Source organism: Urtica dioica, chromosome 10 (assembly GCF_054948205.1).
Source record: "Urtica dioica subsp. dioica isolate 48M chromosome 10, U.dioica_male_clone48M_v1_H2, whole genome shotgun sequence".
Taxonomy (NCBI): domain Eukaryota; kingdom Viridiplantae; phylum Streptophyta; class Magnoliopsida; order Rosales; family Urticaceae; genus Urtica; species Urtica dioica.
In genome coordinates this window covers 4,636,469-4,656,117 of record NC_142765.1, presented here as the reverse complement: position 1 = coordinate 4,656,117, position 19,649 = coordinate 4,636,469, and the positions used below count along the sequence as shown (strand labels likewise).

Below are 19,649 nucleotides of genomic sequence, written 5' to 3'. Positions count from 1 at the left end.
ATTCTTCGCATCATAATAGAACTAGGATGACCCAAACGATTATGCCATGTCATTAAAATTGAAGACTCAATGACTACCGAATTTGATTCTATCGCATTTATATATGTGTAGTGCAATCCAGTATGGAGCATATGTAGTTTTTCTAAAATTTGTTTCTTTCCGAATTTGGATGTCGTAAGACACACATATTTCATGGTACCTTCAGTTATAGACTGAGTATTAAATCCATGAGAATATATGTCACTAAAACTCAACAAGTTTCGTTTGGATCTCGGTGAAAATAAAGCATTATTTATATTGAATTCTGTTCCATTTGGCAGTGTGAAATTTGCCTTACCAATACCTTCAATCAGATCTACAGGACCTGATATTGTATTCACAAAAAAATTTCGTTGGTTTTATCATTGAGAAAAACTTTTTATCATTCAAAATAGTATGTGTTGTTCCACTATCCGGTATGCAAATTTCTCCAATACCAACCATTTGGTTTGCCTCACAATTTGCTTTTTTCATATGATAACTTCAGATAAAAACAAAAATAAAGTTGATGAGAAAGATGTACTTATATTATATAATACTAATGTGTTACATAGTCTTGAAAAATATTACACATATTATACATATTTATATTTAAGTAGTTAGGTAAAATATTAGGCTTTGCTTCATTCCCAAGCATGGGAAAAACATGCATGCATCATTAATCTAGAAGTCTCCTGTGAAAGCAGCAGAATCAGCAACAGTGTGCGCAAGATCACCATCGAAGTCGGAAGCATTAAGATGAGTTGAGTCATCTAAAGGTTCTTGGTCAATAAAGTTGACCTCCATTTTATTCCCCTTCAAGGATGCTTTATATAGACTGCACAAATGTTGAGGAACACGGCAATGTCTAGATCAGTGCCATTTTGTGCCACATCTATGACAAACATCTTCACTACCCTTGGAAGTACTTGGGTATTTTCCCTTTTTGTGGGGATAATCGTGATACTTTTCATCTTGCTTCTTCTTATGATAATCTTTCGTGGTATTGTAAGAATGGTTATGATTATAACCACTTCGACCACGTCTGTATCCAGGTCCGCGACCATGACCACGATCACAACCATGACCTCGACCTCATCCTCGACCCGGAATATAGTTCCGTTGTTCAGGTTCTTCGGAGTTGACAACGTTTACTTCAGGTAAAGCTTTTGAACCTATCGGACGGGATTAGTGATTCTTAATCAGCAATTCATTATTCTTCTCTGCGATTAGAAGACAAGTGATTAGTTCCGAATATTTCGTAAATCCTCGAACACGATATTGTTGTTGCAAGGTTACGTTCAATGCATGGAAAGTAGTGAATGTCTTTTCCAGCATGTCATGATCTATCACTTGGTCTCCACAAAATCTCCGATGAGATACTATTCGGAACATCGCAGAGCTATATTCGCTGACTTTTTTGAAATCTTGGAATCGTAAAGCGTTCCATTGATCATGATATACTGGAAGCATGATCTCCTTTTGGTGAAAATATCTATCCCTCAATTCCTTCCAGAGTAAACTTGGATCTCTGGTGGTGAGGTATTCACTTTTAAGTCCCTTGTCAAGATCTCGACGAAGGAAAATTAAAGATTTTGCCTTGTCTATATTTGACGAGGTGTTTTCCTCAAAAATTGTTTCCAGTAAACCCAAAGATTCTAGATGCATTTCTACATCCACCTTCCAAGGCATGTAGTTTTGGCCTATGATGTCTAGAGGACTGAAATCGAGCTTGACGAGATTTGCCATGATGATAACTATTATGAAATATAAAATTTATTAGATTAATAATTAAAGACATATAAGTCTACAAGAATTGTAAGGAATAAAAAAGAAATACATGAATCCAAACATTACTACAACAAAATAAAATTCATTCGGTGGAATTTCTATGGTAAAAGTATAAGCATTAAACATAACAATAAATATGGCAATAAAGACTAGCAGTAAGTGAGACATTTTGAGCTTGTACCGAAAAATAGTAGGAGAAGAGAAAAATATGTATGAGGTAGAGAATTTGAGATTTTTGTGTAATTAAAAATGAGTTGAATAGATATGTATTTATAAGGTGAAATATAGCCGTTTATAGTCGTTATATTACCGTTGGGTATTTCTTAATTTTGTGAGAAAAATAATTGTATTTAAGTATAACATTGTGTAGTAAACAATGTGTAGATGTACGAGTATTGAAATGATATAACCAATCAAAGTAAAATATTAACTAGAACAGTTAAAATAAATTAGCAATTAATAGCATTTTTCTATAAGGTGACAGAGCCTCCTGTATATAGAAAATTGATATTAATTACAAGTAAAATGTAGTTCACATCACTTTACTATAAGGAGGCAGAGCCTTCCATGCATATAGTATTATGATGTTATACATTAACGAAGTTAAAATATTGTAAATCACATCATATTACCATAAGGTGGCAGAGTCTCTTGTGTATAGTAATATGGTGTTATACAAAAATAATAGTTATACGAGTTTTAGTGTTTAGAGTATTATACCTCCGAATTGATCTTGACGAGAGTGATCGTGCTGATAACGTGTTATAAAATCAAAGGAATAACTTGAATTGAATACTCTTTAACACTAATAAGATGAGAATTTAGAGGAGAAGAGTATGGAGACTAAAATGAGAAAGTAAATTGTGGGAACTTGGGGGATGGATTTTTCCTTCATCATCCCCATGTATTTATAGTGAAAATTTATGTACATTAGTCAAAAATTAGGTGCAGGGTAATAAATAATTTACCCCATATTTTTTACTTTAAATTACCCTATATTTTGACCTTTGAGCATACCAATTTATTTACAACAAATTGAATAGTATTTTATGAGGGTAGCCTCTTCTTCTATTTTTTATAATAATATAATTCGTTATATCAGCGTCGTCCTAACTGAATATCCCCGTCTTTTTTTTTCTTTTTCTTTTTTTTTTTTTTTTTTTTACAAATTCGGTTATTTTCATTGATTTAGGCTTTTAGCAGCTTATTTGTGCTTTGCTTGCTAACTGAAGCCACTGATTTTTCTTCTATATTTTTTCCTTGCTTTTACTTCTTTAAGTCGCGCATGATTAAATATTAAATTCAAATAAATGAGTGTCACAAATATGTTAATTTTTTTTATTTTTATATATAACATCGCTAATTTATAGTTCAGAAACCGCGTATCTGTATTATATATACACAGTGTACTCATAGTTGATCAAGAACTCGCGGTTTATTAACATTGCCACCGTTTTTATCAAGGTTGTTCATTAAAATTGATTGGATAAGAAATCTTCGTTGAACATTCTGAAATAAACACACCACATGTTACCATCCAAGCCTAATATATATCATAGATACACAAAATATTGCATTTTCTAGTTACGCGTCCAGATAGTTGAAACTTCAAAGTAGTCACATGCGCTACATAATTACACATTTTCATTCGTAGAGATATTATGACAAGATAAAAAGGATGGTCTGTCTCACTTTCTCGCACAGGCAGGGAAAGCAGAGGCTAAGAACTCATCGTCCTCCACGAAAGTTTGCAAGTTGTTTGACTTCATGAGAAACTCAATCTCGTCGTCGTGAAAATCCATGAGAAAGGCGAGCCTGACGAGCTCGGCGAGGTCACGAACGCGCTCGCCGCTCTCCCACAGGACTCCCTCCGCCACCACCTCCGAGAAGCACGTGGCTCGCTCGATGGCGTGGCCCGGTGCCACGTCATCACCGCTTCTCGTCCTCGCCGCCGTGAAGATCGTCGAGCTTCCTCTGTCCCACCTCACCGTTCGCCTCGCTCTCACCTTCGCGGTCTTCCCCGAGGAGAGGCTCAGATCGTACCAGACCTCGATCGGCTCCTCGGTCTCGACCACGCTCAGCTTCAAGAGCTCTCCGAGCGCTCGGTGGCGATCCTCCGCTTCCATTCCCACCGCTAGGAACCCGAGGACGAGCCGCGCCAGGCCTTTCCCGATCAGTTCGCCGCCGGGAAGAATTTCCCTCCGGCCGATCGGGTTTTTTTCTCTCTGGACGACCGACTCGGAGATCGTTCGGACGCCGAGTTTCTGGAAGAGTTGGAGGAGTTTGGTCCGGGGGAGGCTCGGCAGGCTCGGCTCAGGGTACCACACGAAAAGGGACCCGAAACCGGACTTCTCGAAAAGATCTTTAAGTTGGAGATCGTCAGCGATGAACACGTCTTTTTTGTCCCGGAGCACGATTTCGTCGTCGGAACGGTGGCGGCCCGGCTTCACCTTCACCGGGACTTTCTCCAACTCGGCTGCGAAAGTCTCTTCCATCTTCGGGGTCAAGTTCTTGGCCATGTAACTCCAGAACTTGCAACACTGGTCGTGCGATAAAACCCGGCCCGAAACCTCCCAAGTCTTCCAGAGCTCACGGTAGTCTTCCGTCCGGGGTCTCGGTTTGACGCCGAAAGCGGTGGAGAAGAAGAACAGATGGTTTTCCTCGTAATGCTCGTCGAGAATGGTCAGTTGAGAGCCGAAGAGCCCGGTCTCGTCGGACACCACGCACCTCTTCAGACTCGCCCAGTCCCCGTCGATATCGCCGTTTGGGATCCAGATCTTCTTCTCCGATTCGGCCTTGGGATTCCAGCGGAATCGGCTCAGGTACGTGTAAAACCTTGTTACCGTCGAAAACTCCGACTGGGATCCGAGTTCTCCAGCAATCAATTCGCACCCGTTTTCCACGTCCACGACCACGCCGATGGAGCCAAGGACTTCTCTGTACGACGCGAGTTTTGGGCCGTAAAATTCCCGGTCGACGAACGGCCCGTCGGTCGCCTTCAAATACTCGGCGAATCCGGAATCGAAGAACAAGCACTTACAGGGAGACTTGTATCCAGAGCTTGTCCTCAGCCACGGCTGAGAGAGCTTTTTGATGAACTCCGGGGGAAACTCGTGACCCTTCTTGCGTGAAACCGCGACGCAGTCCAGAAGAGCCAGCGCGGTCTCGGCTCCGATCGACTCGATGCTGTGGAAGTAAAGTCCTTCAGTGACGAACTTGACCCCATCGTCGAGCTTGGTAACAACACCCAAGGTGTTCAACACTTTCTTGTACTTGTGGATTTCGCTGCCATATCCACTGTCAGTGTCATCGACAAAAGGTAACCGGGCGATCGGAGATATAGATTTCCACTCTGGACCGAAGAGAACGCACTCCCTCGGAGACCTGTAATAGTCGCAGTGGCGAGTCCTCAGCCACTTGGCATCATAGAAGCATTTCTTGAGCTCCGCCGGGAATTTGATGCCGGCTTCTTTTAATCGTCTGAAACATCCGAGAAACGCGACCGCGTTGTCCTTGGAAACTGACTTCTTTTTCGTCCGGTCGTTGAAGTAACCGGCGAACACCTTCGCAGCCTGGTCGAAGTCCACAGTGACTCCGATCAGTTTCAGCTGAGCTTTGAACTTGAATAAGGCTTCGCCGTAAAAATCCGGGTCGATCAGAGGAAGGCCGTCGAAGACCTGGAAAAGGAAACCCCACCCCGGGTCGCAGAGGACAACCTCCTCGGGAGCCTTGTAGCCCACTTTAGTCCTTATACACTTGGTTCCTTTCAGCGCTTTGACGACTCGATCGTCGGACGAGGTTCTGCCGATGCACCGGAGTGCGAGAAGAAGAGCATCGACCGGCAGAGACGACAGGCTCAGCGACGGCTTGAGATTATCGACGACTAGCTTGTAGCCCTCGCCGTCTTCGGAGAGATCCACGACCACGCCGAGAAGAGCGAGCTCTTCCCCGAAATCACAGATCTCCTCCCCATAGAAGTCCAGATCGATGAACGGGATGTCGCTAATCTTGGCCACGGTTTTCCACTTCTCGCCGAACAGGACGGTCTCCGCCGGAGACTTGTCGCCGCGGGAGGTTCTCACCCATCTCCTCTTCTTCACAGTTGTAATGAAATCGTTCGGTGAAAGACACTTGGACCTCAGGAACCTGATGAACTTGAGGATCGAGAGCACGTTGTTTCGGGTCAAGGCGCCGGAATCCGCGAGAGACATGAGACGGTCTCCGACGAACCGGCATGCCTCGGAGTACTCCGACATGACGCCGACCACCTTCAGCTCCTCTTTGTAGCCGTTTATTCTCTCTCCGTAGAAGCTCCGGTCGACTAAAGGCACATCCACGAACACGGACTTGTTCTGAAGAAGATCTCCCCATGAGGAATCGGAGGAACCGAGAAGGAAGGACTGAGACGGAGGCCTCGAACCGGAGCTTCCGTTCATGGTGATCCTCAACCAACAACCTTCCTTCACGCTCGCCAAGAACCCGCTCGGGAAGAACCCGCGGCTTGATTTCTGGCTCCGAATCCACTCTAGAAGCATGTACGCATTTTCCTTCGTGAGTGAGGATGACACGGAGGGGATCCGAGAGTGCGGGATCGGGATTCGAGGCACGTCCTCGGCTCTGGCGTGCTCTCCGAGGAAGCTTAGAAGCTCGTTCTCCTTGGTGACCAACTTGCCAGCGACACGAAACGAGGCCAAGTAGTCCTCGCTGAGCTCCACATACCCGTCTTGACTCCACAGATTCGAGAGAACCAGCTCGGCCCATTTGCTCCCACTCGCCGGGACGAGAAGGCCTTTCCAATCAGAGTTCACATTCCCGTAGCTCTCCACCACCGGCATAGACTTGCAGAGCCGGCAAGCCTGAGTCACAGTCAGAAATTCCTTCTTCGTCAGAGAGTGAAGCAAGAAGTGCGCGAAGGCCACCACGAGCCTCCGATCTTTCTTCGCCGAAATCGATCGCGAGACGAGGGAAGCGAAATCGGCAACGTCGACCGCCCCGACCTTCGCTTCCTCTTTGAGCCACCGCAGCAGAGCCTCCTTCTTCGGACACTTTTCCATCGCCTCGTGAGTCGGCTTTGGCACGAAGAAGATCCCGGTGGCGGATGAGAATTCGCCGCTCCATCCGATCATCCACGAGACCTGTTTGAGGTTTCGGGAGAGGTACACCGCGCTCGCCGCAGACCCGCTCATGGTGAGAAAGCCCACCGTCTCGTTCTGATCCTTCTGGTACTTGACCAGAGGCACGTCCTTGATTTCGGCGCAACGAAGAAACTTGGTCTTCCAATTCTCGGCGACGAACGAGAGGATCTCAAGGTAAACGCGATCGGAGACTTTCTCGACGAGGTTGCATCCCTTGATGCATTTCGCGTACCACTCGGGTTCCACGGGCATGACCCCAAGAAACTCGAGCTCTCGGTCGTACTCTTCTCTGTCCAACGGCGAGCTCAGAACATACTTCCCGTGCGAAGAAAGCCCCGGGAGCTTCACGCCCTCGGCACGAGCTGCGTCGAGGACGGCCCAGAAAGACTTATCGAGCCTCGCGACCTCTCGGGGCTTGTGCAAGAAGTTCTGCCTCACCACGGCCTCGCTCGGGACCACCTCTTCCTCGGCCAGCCTCGTCCTTATCGAGTCCCTGACTACGTTGAGCTCCTTGTAGTTCGAATCCTCCACCGGAAGGAACCGGAAAGTTTCCGGCAAGATCCACGCCGGAGCATCCCTGTGAGCCTCGACCATGGACTTGAAAGCGTTGACGAAGGCCTCGGAGACGCATCGGAGAATCCCCCGATTCCACTCCTGGTCGAGCTGGATCGTCTCTCTCGACGAGGCCAAGAGAAAATCCGCCTGGATCACGAACGGGAAATTCGTGACCATCTCGGTCGGAAGAAAAGCGTATATCCCCGGAGACTCCGAGCCCTTTTTCCTCCCGAGTCGGTCTCCGTTGTTCGGAAAAGCGAGAGTGATAGCCCACTCGTCGACCTCCGATCTCTTCTCGACCCTGCAATCGCTCGGCACTGGAAACCTCTGCTTCCACATGTAGAAACTGCACTCTTTCGCAGACCCGTCCTCGTCGGCGTTCAGGTGGAGAGTGAAAGACTCGGCGTCCATGCTCTTCCTCTGCTTGAAGTCGGTCTCCTTCGTGATCGAGACTCCATTGACGGTCTCCTCGTTCTGTTCCCTGATCGAGAGCGACTTGATCTTCGAGAGGAAGAGGAGGACCTGTGGGTGGATCGTGGACAGCTGTCGCCTCACCATTGCGACTTTGTCGGGCTTCAGCGGCAAGATCAAGACCGTGGTCGGAAGCGATTCGCCGGAGGAGCCGTATATCTGCCTGATCTCCGACATGTTCGGGTTCTGGTCAATCCACTCAGGGACGATGTAGCCCAAGTTGCAGTGCTGGCATGGCTCTTCGTTGAATCTTATTTGATATCCGTTACTAAAAATATACGGCCTCGACGTGATCAAGAACACGCTTTTAAAGCCGATTCCTGAAATCAAAAGAAGAAGAAAAAACACGAGTTAAACAATCACACTGGTCATCAAACTAATGGAGCATATCAATTAGACACAAAATAAATAACCATTCGATCAAGTTTTAGTTTGAAATCAAGATACACAATGAAACAAACTCTAAGTTTATTTAAAAACGTACCTTTTTCACCGATATATCCCTTTTTCCGGTTTCCTTTTTTGCTTGATAGGCCCCCGCTGCAAATGGAGTCGATATCTTTGGGTGAAAATCCGATCTCGTTGTTGAAGATCAACAAAGTCGCCGGAGCTCCGGTGGCGGTGATGTCATTAGATGTTATGACGAACTCCAACGATGGATCAACGCTCGCAGAGTACTCATTATCTTCAGCATTCTACCAAAAAAAAAAAAAAAACAACAACAACTGAGCTTCACTTGTCCTAATATTGTTCAAAACATTTGTGTCTGTACTTTTAGGTTAGTTTTTCAATTACGCCATCTTTCATAGCTAATATGTAACTCTAAGATATTTCAATGGAGTCTAACAGTTGATCACCAAACGAAATGACCGTACATGAAACGAAAAGTTCATAAACGAAAACAAAAATTAAAAGAAATAGTTACGCCACTTCCGTTGTTACAAAGCTAGCAAAGACTATTCTAAAGAAAAACCTTTCATTTTTTTTTTTTCATGATCAATGCTGAGAAAGAAGCGACGAATGCAAATATATATATATATATATATATATATATATATATATATATATATATATATATATATAAACGACCATGAACCCAAAAACAATGCGAAATCATGAAGCCTAAGTAAGATTAAGATAGCTATTTTCATTTTAAAAAACCTTAGGTTCTTGTGACAACTGAAACAAAAAGCAAACCACTGAACTACCGAAGGACTGAAGAAAAGAAAAAGAAAGAAAAAAAAAAGGTAGCACGGAAAACTATTAAAAAAAAAAAGCTTCAAACGCTTTGTTTCTCGCGGCTGTGAAATGTTTACCTGAATGAGCTCCATTAAGAAATGAACGTCTTTCGAGTAAATCTCGACGGACACGTGTTTCAAGACCTCGTGTAGAGACTTCATCACTCTCTCAGAAGACTTGTCCCCGCCGATCCCGAAGTCTTTCCGGCGAATCTCTTCTATGTGCTCTCTCGGACTCGCCATTTCCGTACAGAAATCAGAGAGAAAATAAAGTTCAAAGACTGTTCGGTTCTATGCTTCAGTTCAGAGGAGGAAAGAAAATAAAGTTCAGAAACCACTTAGAGCTGTGATATTAAATAATATAATAAAGGACTCGAAAGTCAAAAGTCAAAACAACTTCTTCGACAAGTTATATATCATTAATATCACTTTCTACCACAACTTTGACCTAAATTCTATTTATGCTCGATTTCTCAGAAACACACGTAAGGACATACCGTGACCACGTGTTTGAAAGAATGGGAGTGAATTAGAATTTGGCGATGATTTTTGGGGCAAAAATATGATACAAAACAAATAGAAAATGAAGCATCTTTTCGAGGAAAAAAAAATAGAAAATGAAGCGGGAAAGAGAAGGAAAAAGAAAGGAATAATTGGATGCTAGTCCACTGTGTTGTACGGAAAAGCCAACTTCATACAGTCATCCGACTTTTGGCGTTTGGATAAAAAAAAATTAAAAAAAAATCGACTTTTGGCGTTCATTGGAGTATTGGACAAAGACAAACACTATCTAAATCTTATTTTTATTTTATTCTATTGGGAAGACCAAGACGAAGAAAGAAAGGAACAAAGAAGGCGTATCTACGAAGGTTATGAATACGACTTTATATTTATATTGAAAAATTTCATTAATTGGGCTTAATAAGCCATTAAATATCAAGATTAGACCATAATGTTTAAAAATATCTGAATATGGATTTTTGGCTCAAAATCGGACAAAAATACCCCTGATTCAAAAAACTCATATTTTTCTCTCATTTTCAAATGATTTTCATCACAATTCTTTTTCATGTTCGAATTGATTGCGCTAGGATTAGAATTTTCGGTGGGAATATACTCAAAGTTTTATGCCAAATACACTTAAATACTTTTTTTTTTGTATATAAAATACTTAATGTTAATTTTTAGTTCTATTGTTATTATTTTGACAGTTATCTTTTACGGAAGTACACATGTCGTAATCCTATGATCATGTAATTTTAAAATAAATGTTTAATGAATAAAAAACATCAAAAGAAAAAAAATCATTTAAAAAATTAAAGAATCCACCAGTCAGAGAGAAACGACAACTCGGCCGAAAAACAGGAAGACACGCGACTAAGTGTCGGTCATAGGCGTGTCAAAAAGCACCGCAAGCTAGAGTTGTACAAAATCGAACCGAAAATCGGATAAAATTGATATACAAACCAATCCGAAATTGAAATTTGGAGCCACGTCAGATAACCGAAATTCGGATTCGGAACCGATCCGGTTTCAAAAACTAGATCAGATATCGATTTTGATTTTAGGAAAATTCGGATATCAGTTGTATAACAATAAGGATTATAAATGAATGATAAATTTAATTAAGTACTAATATATTTATATATATGTACATCATTATATATATTTGCTGATTGTATATCTTCTCAATAAGTCCAGCATTTACTAATAAACCACATCGATAACAGAAAGTTCATCGGCACATATCCTCACTACATATCCCGATAAATCAAGGATATCTCCCGATAATCCAACAAAATATAAGTCCCGGTACGACATCGATAACGGTATTCAAATCCTTGGATTAAACAATCAATAACATTTAAGGCCACAATATTTTTAGAAAAATTAGTCGATCTAAGCCACATCAAACGTTGCAATTGTAATCTAGCCAACGTTTCGTTTAATTTTCGAATCTAGCCAAATTTGATGACGTGTCATATTTATGTAATATGGTATTTACTATATTAGCCTTGGTTTGGTTTCAAAAATACTAGCCCACGTTTTGAAACTTGAGTTTGTAGCCGAATTTGTTATATTTGGTTTATATTTCGAATTTTAAAAAAAAATATATATATTTGGCAAAGTTGGTTATTGAGCGTTTATTTCTTTAATAAACATTATAGCCGTGTAAGCAAATACAGTGTAAATGTTTGTAAATTTTTGTTAATCTTCGTTGCTTTGTTAATTTCTGTTAATTATGGTAAATTTACATATGTGCAGGTAGAGCCGATTTCTTTCATTTCCTTTAATACGCATTTAATACGGTATTTTTGTTTTCCAAATTTATTTTCTAATTTTGAACGGGTCATGAGTAATTACGTGTATTCATTATCCTGTTTGACTTATTCAATCAATAAATATTTCTTTTCCATTTTAATTACATCACCGAATCTCCTATTATGAATTCAAAAAGCTAAAATTAAATTGCTGTATACAATATAAATACGTGTATATATTTCGAATTTTAAAAAAAAAATCTATATTTGGCAAAGTTGGTTATTGAGCGTTTATTTCTTTAATGAACATTATAGCTGTGTAAGCAAATACAATGTAAATGTTTGTAAATTTTTGTTAATCTCCGCTGATTTGTTAATTTCTGTTAATTATGGTAAATGTTTTGTGCATTTATTGCATTACAGCTGGATTCACACGCATAATATCAAATAAACCAATTTCTTCTTTTTTTTTTCCAAATTTATTTTCAAATTTTGAACGGTTCATGATTAATCCCGTGTATTCATTAACGTGTTTGACTTTGACTTATTCAATAAATAAATATTAGTTTTCTCTTTTAATTACATCACCGAATCTCCTATTAAATTAGCTAAATATCCAATTAAATTGCGAAAAAATATGAAATTAATTAGCTGTATACAATTCAAACCGGTCAAACGTGGGCTAGTGCTTTGATCAAGTAAGTATAAGGAAAATGGTAAATTAGGTATTTTATATCCGTAAATTTCAGTAAATGGCTAGATTGCAAAATTTACCAAACATTGATTAGATTCCAAAAACCATGTTTCAAAATGGCTACGTTGCTAGTTTACCCATATTTTTATGAGGCCACCTTATTTTTACGGTATAGTGAGCTTAAACAGACTTTAAAATTTCTACTTTTTTGTGTCATTCTCTACATCATAATTGAAACTATACTGGTAAAATTGCAAAAAATTTAAAACAATGGTGGTTCAAAAAAAAAATTAAATATTTTTGTTTAAACATAAATTATTTTCTTTATAAATAAAATAAAGTTAAATAGACCTCAGACAGTAAATAATTATAAATAAATAAAAAAATCTGTGAACAGTTATTTATAAGATGAAAAATAATATTTTCGCTGTAAAAAACTCTATAGACATTTCAAAAATACACTAACATATGCAATTTTCACAACTTAACTTCTGTACAAACTAAAATGTAGTTAAGGAACAATGGAGAACATAATCAAATACCAAGCAATCACTACTAATTTACCTTTTAATGGGTAAGCAAAAGTCACTAAAATGAGTTTATCGCTAAAAATAAATAAATAAATAAAAGGTAATACGCCATGAAAAAATGGCCAACTGAATTGAATAAGTGGGAGGCAACATATAAAAATTTCCCCTTATGATAGGTGATTCCACAAGGAACAATGAAGAAATAGTCTAAACTTGCTTCAAGCATCATTTTCTTCGGAGTCGAGGAAATGCGGTTGATCCCTAAAGAAAGATTTTTCTTAGTTATTCAAGTACGATTCCCAGCCTTGGGCTTGAAGCTTTTCTGCTTTTGCCAACACTTCGTCCTGTTTCTCCTTTATGTACTGCCTCATTCTGCATCATAGTTATACGTACGGTCGCATGAAATCCATACACAGCCGATTCATCGGTAACTTGTTTCGGGAGAAAATGATAAAGAGTATGAAAAAAAAACCCAAGAGGGGTTGATTGTGATCTCTAACCTGTCTCTCAAATCGTCGTCAGCGATGGACAACACCCTCACCGCCTGAAGACCCGCATTGGTGGCATTGTTTATGGCCATCGTCAAAACTGGGATATCTTTAGGCATCTGCAAGATTTATACCAAAAAAAAAAAAAATTATATACACACTGATTTGCATGAAGCATTGAAAAGAGAACCAAATATCGACGATGTTTTTTTTTGTCGTAGATTTCTCAAGTTTTTCCGGGTTATTAGTGTTAGGAACGTAATAGAGCAACTCCATAAGGTTATAGAGTGTTGTTTGGATGATTTACATCGAAACAAGCAAAGTGGAGTCTTCTTCAAGTTGATTTTTGGGATTCGAAATGGAAGCGTTTGGAAGATTTTATATGTAGAATCAAATAGACATGTCATAGGGGCCACAATATATGGGTGTTCGCTTAAGTCACACGGCCCAACTTCCAGATTGGAACGGGGGGCCAGTATAATCACTATTCATAAGCAATTTATCCTCAATATCAATATATAGCCTTGATAGGTGTGTATTGTACGCGTTAGACTCTTATTTTCCGGCTTGAATTTCACACGTTTTCGAGTAACTTTTGGTATGTTTGATGTGTTTTTGAGTGATTTACAAGTTTGAGAGACCATTTGAGTGTTAAGGAGGTTAGTAAAGCGTCACGTAATGTTACGGAGCAATTTTGAAGTGATTAGAAGACTTTTCGAACAAGTTAGAGCCGAACAAAAAAGCATGAAGTCCTAATTTTTAAGCATAGTTCTCGTGGAATCGACTCATACTTACGAACTTAACTAATTGAGCGACACGTGCACTTGCGTGTGCGAAAATATCGCAACAAGCCCGAACCTTGATCCGACATTCTTGTACGAACAGATTGTCCCACCAACTCAATGCCCTTACTTGGGTCACGAGCTCACACTACTGAGCTCAGTGATATCGATAATCATATTTCATCTTAACACGCATAGTTATATTCGACTGTTTCGGTAAAACTGAATTTTTTTAAATTGTTACCTGCATTATTGACAGGAGCGAATCGATGCCGTTTAGTGTTGAGGTACACACAGGAACACCAACTACTGGAAGAGGAGTAAGTGCAGCTACCATTCCTGAAATATTCGAATCCGATTTTATTGTTGAAGTGGAAACGATACGAATAAATGTCAAGGAATGTGTAGAGCGGAGTTTTATGTGACTAGCCTGGTAAATGGGCTGCACCGCCGGCACCGGCAATGATAATCTTAATCCCGCGACCCTCAGCGGACTCTGCATATGATTCCATCAGCTTGGGAGTTCGGTGAGCAGAAACAATTCGGACCTGCAATTTATGTCACGTGAATCGAAAGGTAAGAGTTCGAAACTCGTAAGTCGGTGATAACTCGGGATGATTTCGCGCAAGAAAAGTAAAAGTTAGGAAAGCTAACCTCGTGAGGCACATCAAACATTTTCAAAATCTTTGCTGCCTCTTTCATAACAGGCAGGTCTGAATCGGACCCCATGATGATCCCAACCTGTGGTGTGACTTTCCAAATGGAAACAAGAAACATAATCAACACGACCTTCTCATTGATTATGAAGAATTGATGACAAACCGACAAGAGTTTTGAAAATTTGGAATGTTCTTTTTAACAGACTTTTACTTTACAGAGTCATCCAATAAAACTAACCTGTTGATTGACTGTCAAACACTTCGTTCTTCAGCATTGAATCCAAACGCTTCTCCACATCGCCCATGGAAGGACCCACAATCGTGATATGGCCCATTTTTCGCTGCTTTCGAATTTCTGGTTCATCACAACGATAAAAACAAGTTGTGTTATTAATTACATGTTAATCATGACATAGCCAAGAATGAAAAAAAAAAAATTATATACAACTTACCTGGCTTATCATACCAGTGAACTGTGGCGCCCGGAATTCTCAACGCCCTTCCAATTATTTTATGAGCCAATAAGAAACCGCGATCTCCCTCGTCTTCACCGAGTAGATTATACATTATCGCTGCCTGAGCTTTCATCGACGGATCACCAAGTGGAAGGCCAAGAACTGCTCTCAAGTGTTGTTCGTATTGGGAAGTGTAACAAGCCTCTATTGTGTGGTGACCACTATTATGAGGTCTAGGCGCAACTTCATTCAGTAAGATCTAAAGAAAAAATTAACACCATTATAGATAGATTAGCACAATACAAGAATACAAGGCCCAGAAAGATCTCAAGAATGCATAAATAGCATACATCTCCAGTACCTTATTTTCAAACTTCATCTCTCAAATATCTCTTATTTTTTTATTCCATACACACATCTTTTTTTTTAACAATTAACAGTTCCATTTAAAATAAGGGGAAAAATCGTTTAAAAAAAATAAAGAGGTATTTGTATATTTGTGGAAGTTCTAAAAACAGGAGATATTCACGGAATTAGCATCTATAAATGAGGTCTTTGTGTAAGTCTCATTAATATAATTGTAGTATACCTGGTTGTCCTCTGTCAAGAACAACTCAACGGCAAAGACTCCGGCACCGTCTAATGAACTGACAGCCTTATGTGCAACCTCAGTAGCCAGAATTCGAATCCGCCGTGACACATCATTCGCAGGTGACTTGACGATGTGACATATATTTTCCCTAGACATAAAAAATTCGTGAGATAATCGATAAGATATATGACCAAGATTGCATCATCCAAACTGATACACATCACAAGCCCTTAAATATTTTGTGGTAACTAAAAAAAAAACTCTGAATGCAAAATGCTGATGCGTACTTGTGGATTGTTTCAACAACGGGATAGCATACGATTGAGCCATCTCTTCCTCTTGCGACAATTACCGCCAATTCCTACAGCAACGTATTGCCAAACGGTTTTTAGGAACTTCATTAGAAACATCTTTCAACTACAATTTTATATTTATTGACATGCCATGAACAGGACAGAGCCAGAGAGGTGAGGGAGGAGGCTAAAAAAAAAAAGGTTAGGAGGACTTGATATGAATTTTTTTTTTAATAAAATTAAATAAAGTAAATAATAATATTTAAAATATATATAAAAAAAAATTATATAACTCTAGAACAGTCTAAACATTTGGTATAACTATGAAGTCTGAACGACCCAACAAGCTAAATAAGCAAAACAAGAAATTACTCGACTCATGTCTAGACTGGAACACCTTATAGATATAAATTACGAAGATACCCAGTTTATTTAGAATAAATAGAGAGTTCGTTATGCAAAAGGAAAAATTTAGTGTTAGTGTATAATGTCCATTTCAGGAAGAAAATAAAAATGCAGTCAATGTATCAAGTTAACAAGGTATACCTTTACAAAAGGAGCCCATTTCTCAACATACAAATCACGTTCAAACCCTCCAAGAGCTGCAAAAAAAAAAAAAAAAATTGAAAACCTTTCAGAGAATATGTGAGTTGTAGCCATTGTTAAGCCAAGGTTGAGACTTGTCGAAAGTAGGAACAAACACTAACTGGTTCTATCATGTAATAGCTAATGCCGGGGTTTAAAAAAAAAAAATTATATAATTATACAATAAAGAAACTTTCAAAGTTTTGAAGACGTCACCAGAAACGGCAGCAGAAAGCTCATCTGCACTATTTGCGACAGCATTTCCTCTCCCGTCATAGGCTAACCTTTTGCTCTTTATCATTAATGGATATCCGAACTGACTCCCTGCTCTCTTAGCTCCTTCGAGATCACTGACCTACGTTTGGAATAGTTTTTCATTAGCCCGTAGTCACAGACACGGCTGTAGATATAGAGAGCTAATTCACTACCATCAGTCTCAAACACGTATTAAGAGTATATAACCTGCATAAACTTGGTAAGTGGTATGTCGTGCTGGTAAAAATGAACCTTCTGGAGATACTTGTCCTGCCATTTGTGCCAAACAAGTTAGCTTTGGTCTTGTCCAAATATTCTTTGGAACAATTAGCAAAATTTACTGTACTTTTGGAACTCCACGATTACAATGTTATTATTTCGTTCGCGGGGCATTCGAAAAAGAGAAGCCAATAACTACTGTTTGTTTTTCTTTCTTTTTATTCTTTAGGCAGAGAAGAGACATGTGTATAGATAACTGATTAATACAACACAATAATTGAAAGGAAAAACCAATCTTTAGACTAGACCACTCTCGACAAAAAAACAAAAAAACAAAATCCATCTCCTAATGAACAATTAACAAAATCTACTGTACAAGAGGAACTACAATTACAATTCTACTATTTTGAGCATTCGAAAAAGAGAGACACAACCAGCTATTTTAATTTTTAGGCAGAGAAGAGACATGTTTATAAGTAACTGATTAATATAATAGAAAAATTCAAAGGAAAAAACGATCTTTAGACAGTTATAGGATTAGTATAGCGTACAGTGGAATCTTCAAAGCAATTTATTCTCAACGCGATTTGAAGTGAGACAAGAAGGATTAATACCTGGATTATTCGAACCGTCGAGGCTTTCGGTTGGCAGTCAACTCCTTGCTGCTCAAGCCTCTCCAGAGTCGCAACGTCAACGTGTTCGATCTCAAAAGTCAACACTCCGCACCTGACCAACACAGCCAAACATTTTAACAATCCCAAAGAAAAAAGCGCAACACATAAATCCCCAAACAGATATTTCACAAATTCGCTGAAATAAATAAGCCAAAAATAAACCTCTTTGCGAACTCTTCGACAGAAGCGCTATCATCGAAGCTCTCGACCATGTGATGATAACAGAGAGAGCTCGCAGGACAGTCCTGTTGAGGATCCAAAATCGTGACCTTCACAGCCATTTGTGAAGCCGCTTGGCAAAGCATACGACCTAGCTGACCGCCTCCGAGAACACCGACAATGGTGTCGGATACCCCGTGAACAGGCATCTTCTCTTTCCTACACACATCAAACCTCCTCAGTCACTGCATCTCCAGATTACCACTTATATGTATAAGGATGTCTCGACAAGAATCATAAAAAGTAAACATCACTGATCGAGAGGAACTCCATTTAATTACTCTAGTGAATTATCGTGAGGGTGAGGCAAGGCACGACAAGCCAAGACCGGGCTGGGATATCTTTGCTTCTGCTTCAAAGCTACTGAAGAAGAAGAGAAAAACTTTTGCTGTTGAGTAGCGATGGAAGTTTCTACGGAGCTCAGACGAGTTCGAAACCCTAGATTTGAAGAGAGGAAGAGAGAGCGCATGTTTACTCGTCGTCTCCGATTATAGAGAAATCGGAGAAATTTTCGTATATATAGAGAGGAGAAAATGACAATATATATATAAAGAAAAGTCGGAATTCAATATATATATAAAGAAAAGTCGGAAATCACTATATATACAAAATTTTACGATTTTACCATTAGATATGAAAAAAAAAAAACAAGCATTCAGGTTAAATTACCCTAAACATTAAACAATATTACAAGTTCGAACATTATAACTCTCTCGATGAAACCAGATTTTTGTGGAAATGACCTGAATATTATAAAAAAAAAATCATTTATAGTCATGTGCTCAACTGTCTTGAATTCTCCAGAGCTTTGTTGAAATCTTTTTTTCATCAAAATCCAGATATTTCGGGAAAGATTTTTTTCTTCCCAATTCCGCCTATATATATGCATCAATAGCTTTGAAGGTCCTCGGCTCTCATTTATGTGTAAAATGTAATTACCAAGTAGTCATCTCTTTTACCCACTTTCATCTGAGAAATTGGTGTTTTTTATTTATTTTTTTTATAAGTCTCATTCTCATATTCAAAACGAAACCAAAATAAACAATACATTCAGAGGACGTTCAACAAATAATATACAAGCAGCTAAAATGCATAACTATAAATCCATCCTTCGACCATGTTTTCATCCGAGCAATTTTTTTTAGGTAACAAACATGTTTAAAAAACCCAACACAACCAAAAAAGCAAACACTTTAAAATTCAACCCAAAACAATCTTCTTTTCTCAATCTTCCAAAACCCTAAAATTAGATAAACCAAACAAATCCATGCCACCAAAAAAAAAAGATAAACCAAGCAAATAACAATCCGACGCGAGCGAAACCCCAACCAAGTAAAAGATTATAATTTTTTAGAGACCTTGAGTGAGAAGGCGATTAACGGTTTCGTTTGGGTTCATGTTACAGTCTTTGAGCTCCTCTTGGAATTTCGAACGAGAAAAGAATAAAATTTTGAACATTCACATGATGGACGATATCTGAGGTTGTGAAGAACGAACAACATTGAACTGAGCGGTCCTCATTGACTTCGTGGCGTTGATCAGATTGATGTGGTGAGTTATAGCGAAGACGGTCTCGGTGATGGCTCCCAAGTCCTTGATGGAGTTGGAAGCGATGGCCTGAAGCTGAGAAGAGTTTAAAATTTTGAGGTCGGTCGAATCTCGATAGAAGTTTCTTTTTCTTCTTCTATCTTATTACTCCTCTCTCTCTCTATCTCTCTCTCCATAATGTTTTTTT

The 19,649-nt window shown here is 39.5% G+C and overlaps 2 protein-coding genes across 2 annotated transcripts; both read right to left on the bottom strand.

Moving 5' to 3' along the window:
• Positions 1 to 3,260: 3,260 nt before the first annotated feature.
• LOC149383174 (uncharacterized) lies at positions 3,261 to 9,537 on the bottom strand. The gene is made up of 3 exons (XM_089628451.1): positions 9,287 to 9,537; positions 8,455 to 8,665; positions 3,261 to 8,290 (listed from the first exon to the last, which is right to left on the bottom strand). Exons 1-3 carry the CDS (start codon positions 9,449 to 9,451, stop codon positions 3,498 to 3,500), a joined length of 5,169 nt encoding a protein of 1,722 aa, XP_089484577.1. The 5' UTR covers positions 9,452 to 9,537; the 3' UTR covers positions 3,261 to 3,497.
• Positions 9,538 to 12,702: 3,165 nt separating this feature from the next.
• Positions 12,703 to 18,458, bottom strand: LOC149383173 (phosphoribosylaminoimidazole carboxylase, putative / AIR carboxylase). Its single transcript, XM_089629081.1, has 15 exons — positions 18,196 to 18,458; positions 17,858 to 18,073; positions 17,636 to 17,747; positions 17,010 to 17,072; positions 16,764 to 16,902; positions 16,509 to 16,564; positions 15,957 to 16,030; positions 15,667 to 15,817; positions 15,075 to 15,336; positions 14,861 to 14,977; positions 14,618 to 14,715; positions 14,394 to 14,511; positions 14,208 to 14,302; positions 13,194 to 13,300; positions 12,703 to 13,065 (listed from the first exon to the last, which is right to left on the bottom strand). Exons 1-15 carry the CDS (start codon positions 18,381 to 18,383, stop codon positions 12,972 to 12,974), a joined length of 1,890 nt encoding a protein of 629 aa, XP_089485207.1. The 5' UTR covers positions 18,384 to 18,458; the 3' UTR covers positions 12,703 to 12,971.
• Positions 18,459 to 19,649: the final 1,191 nt, after the last annotated feature.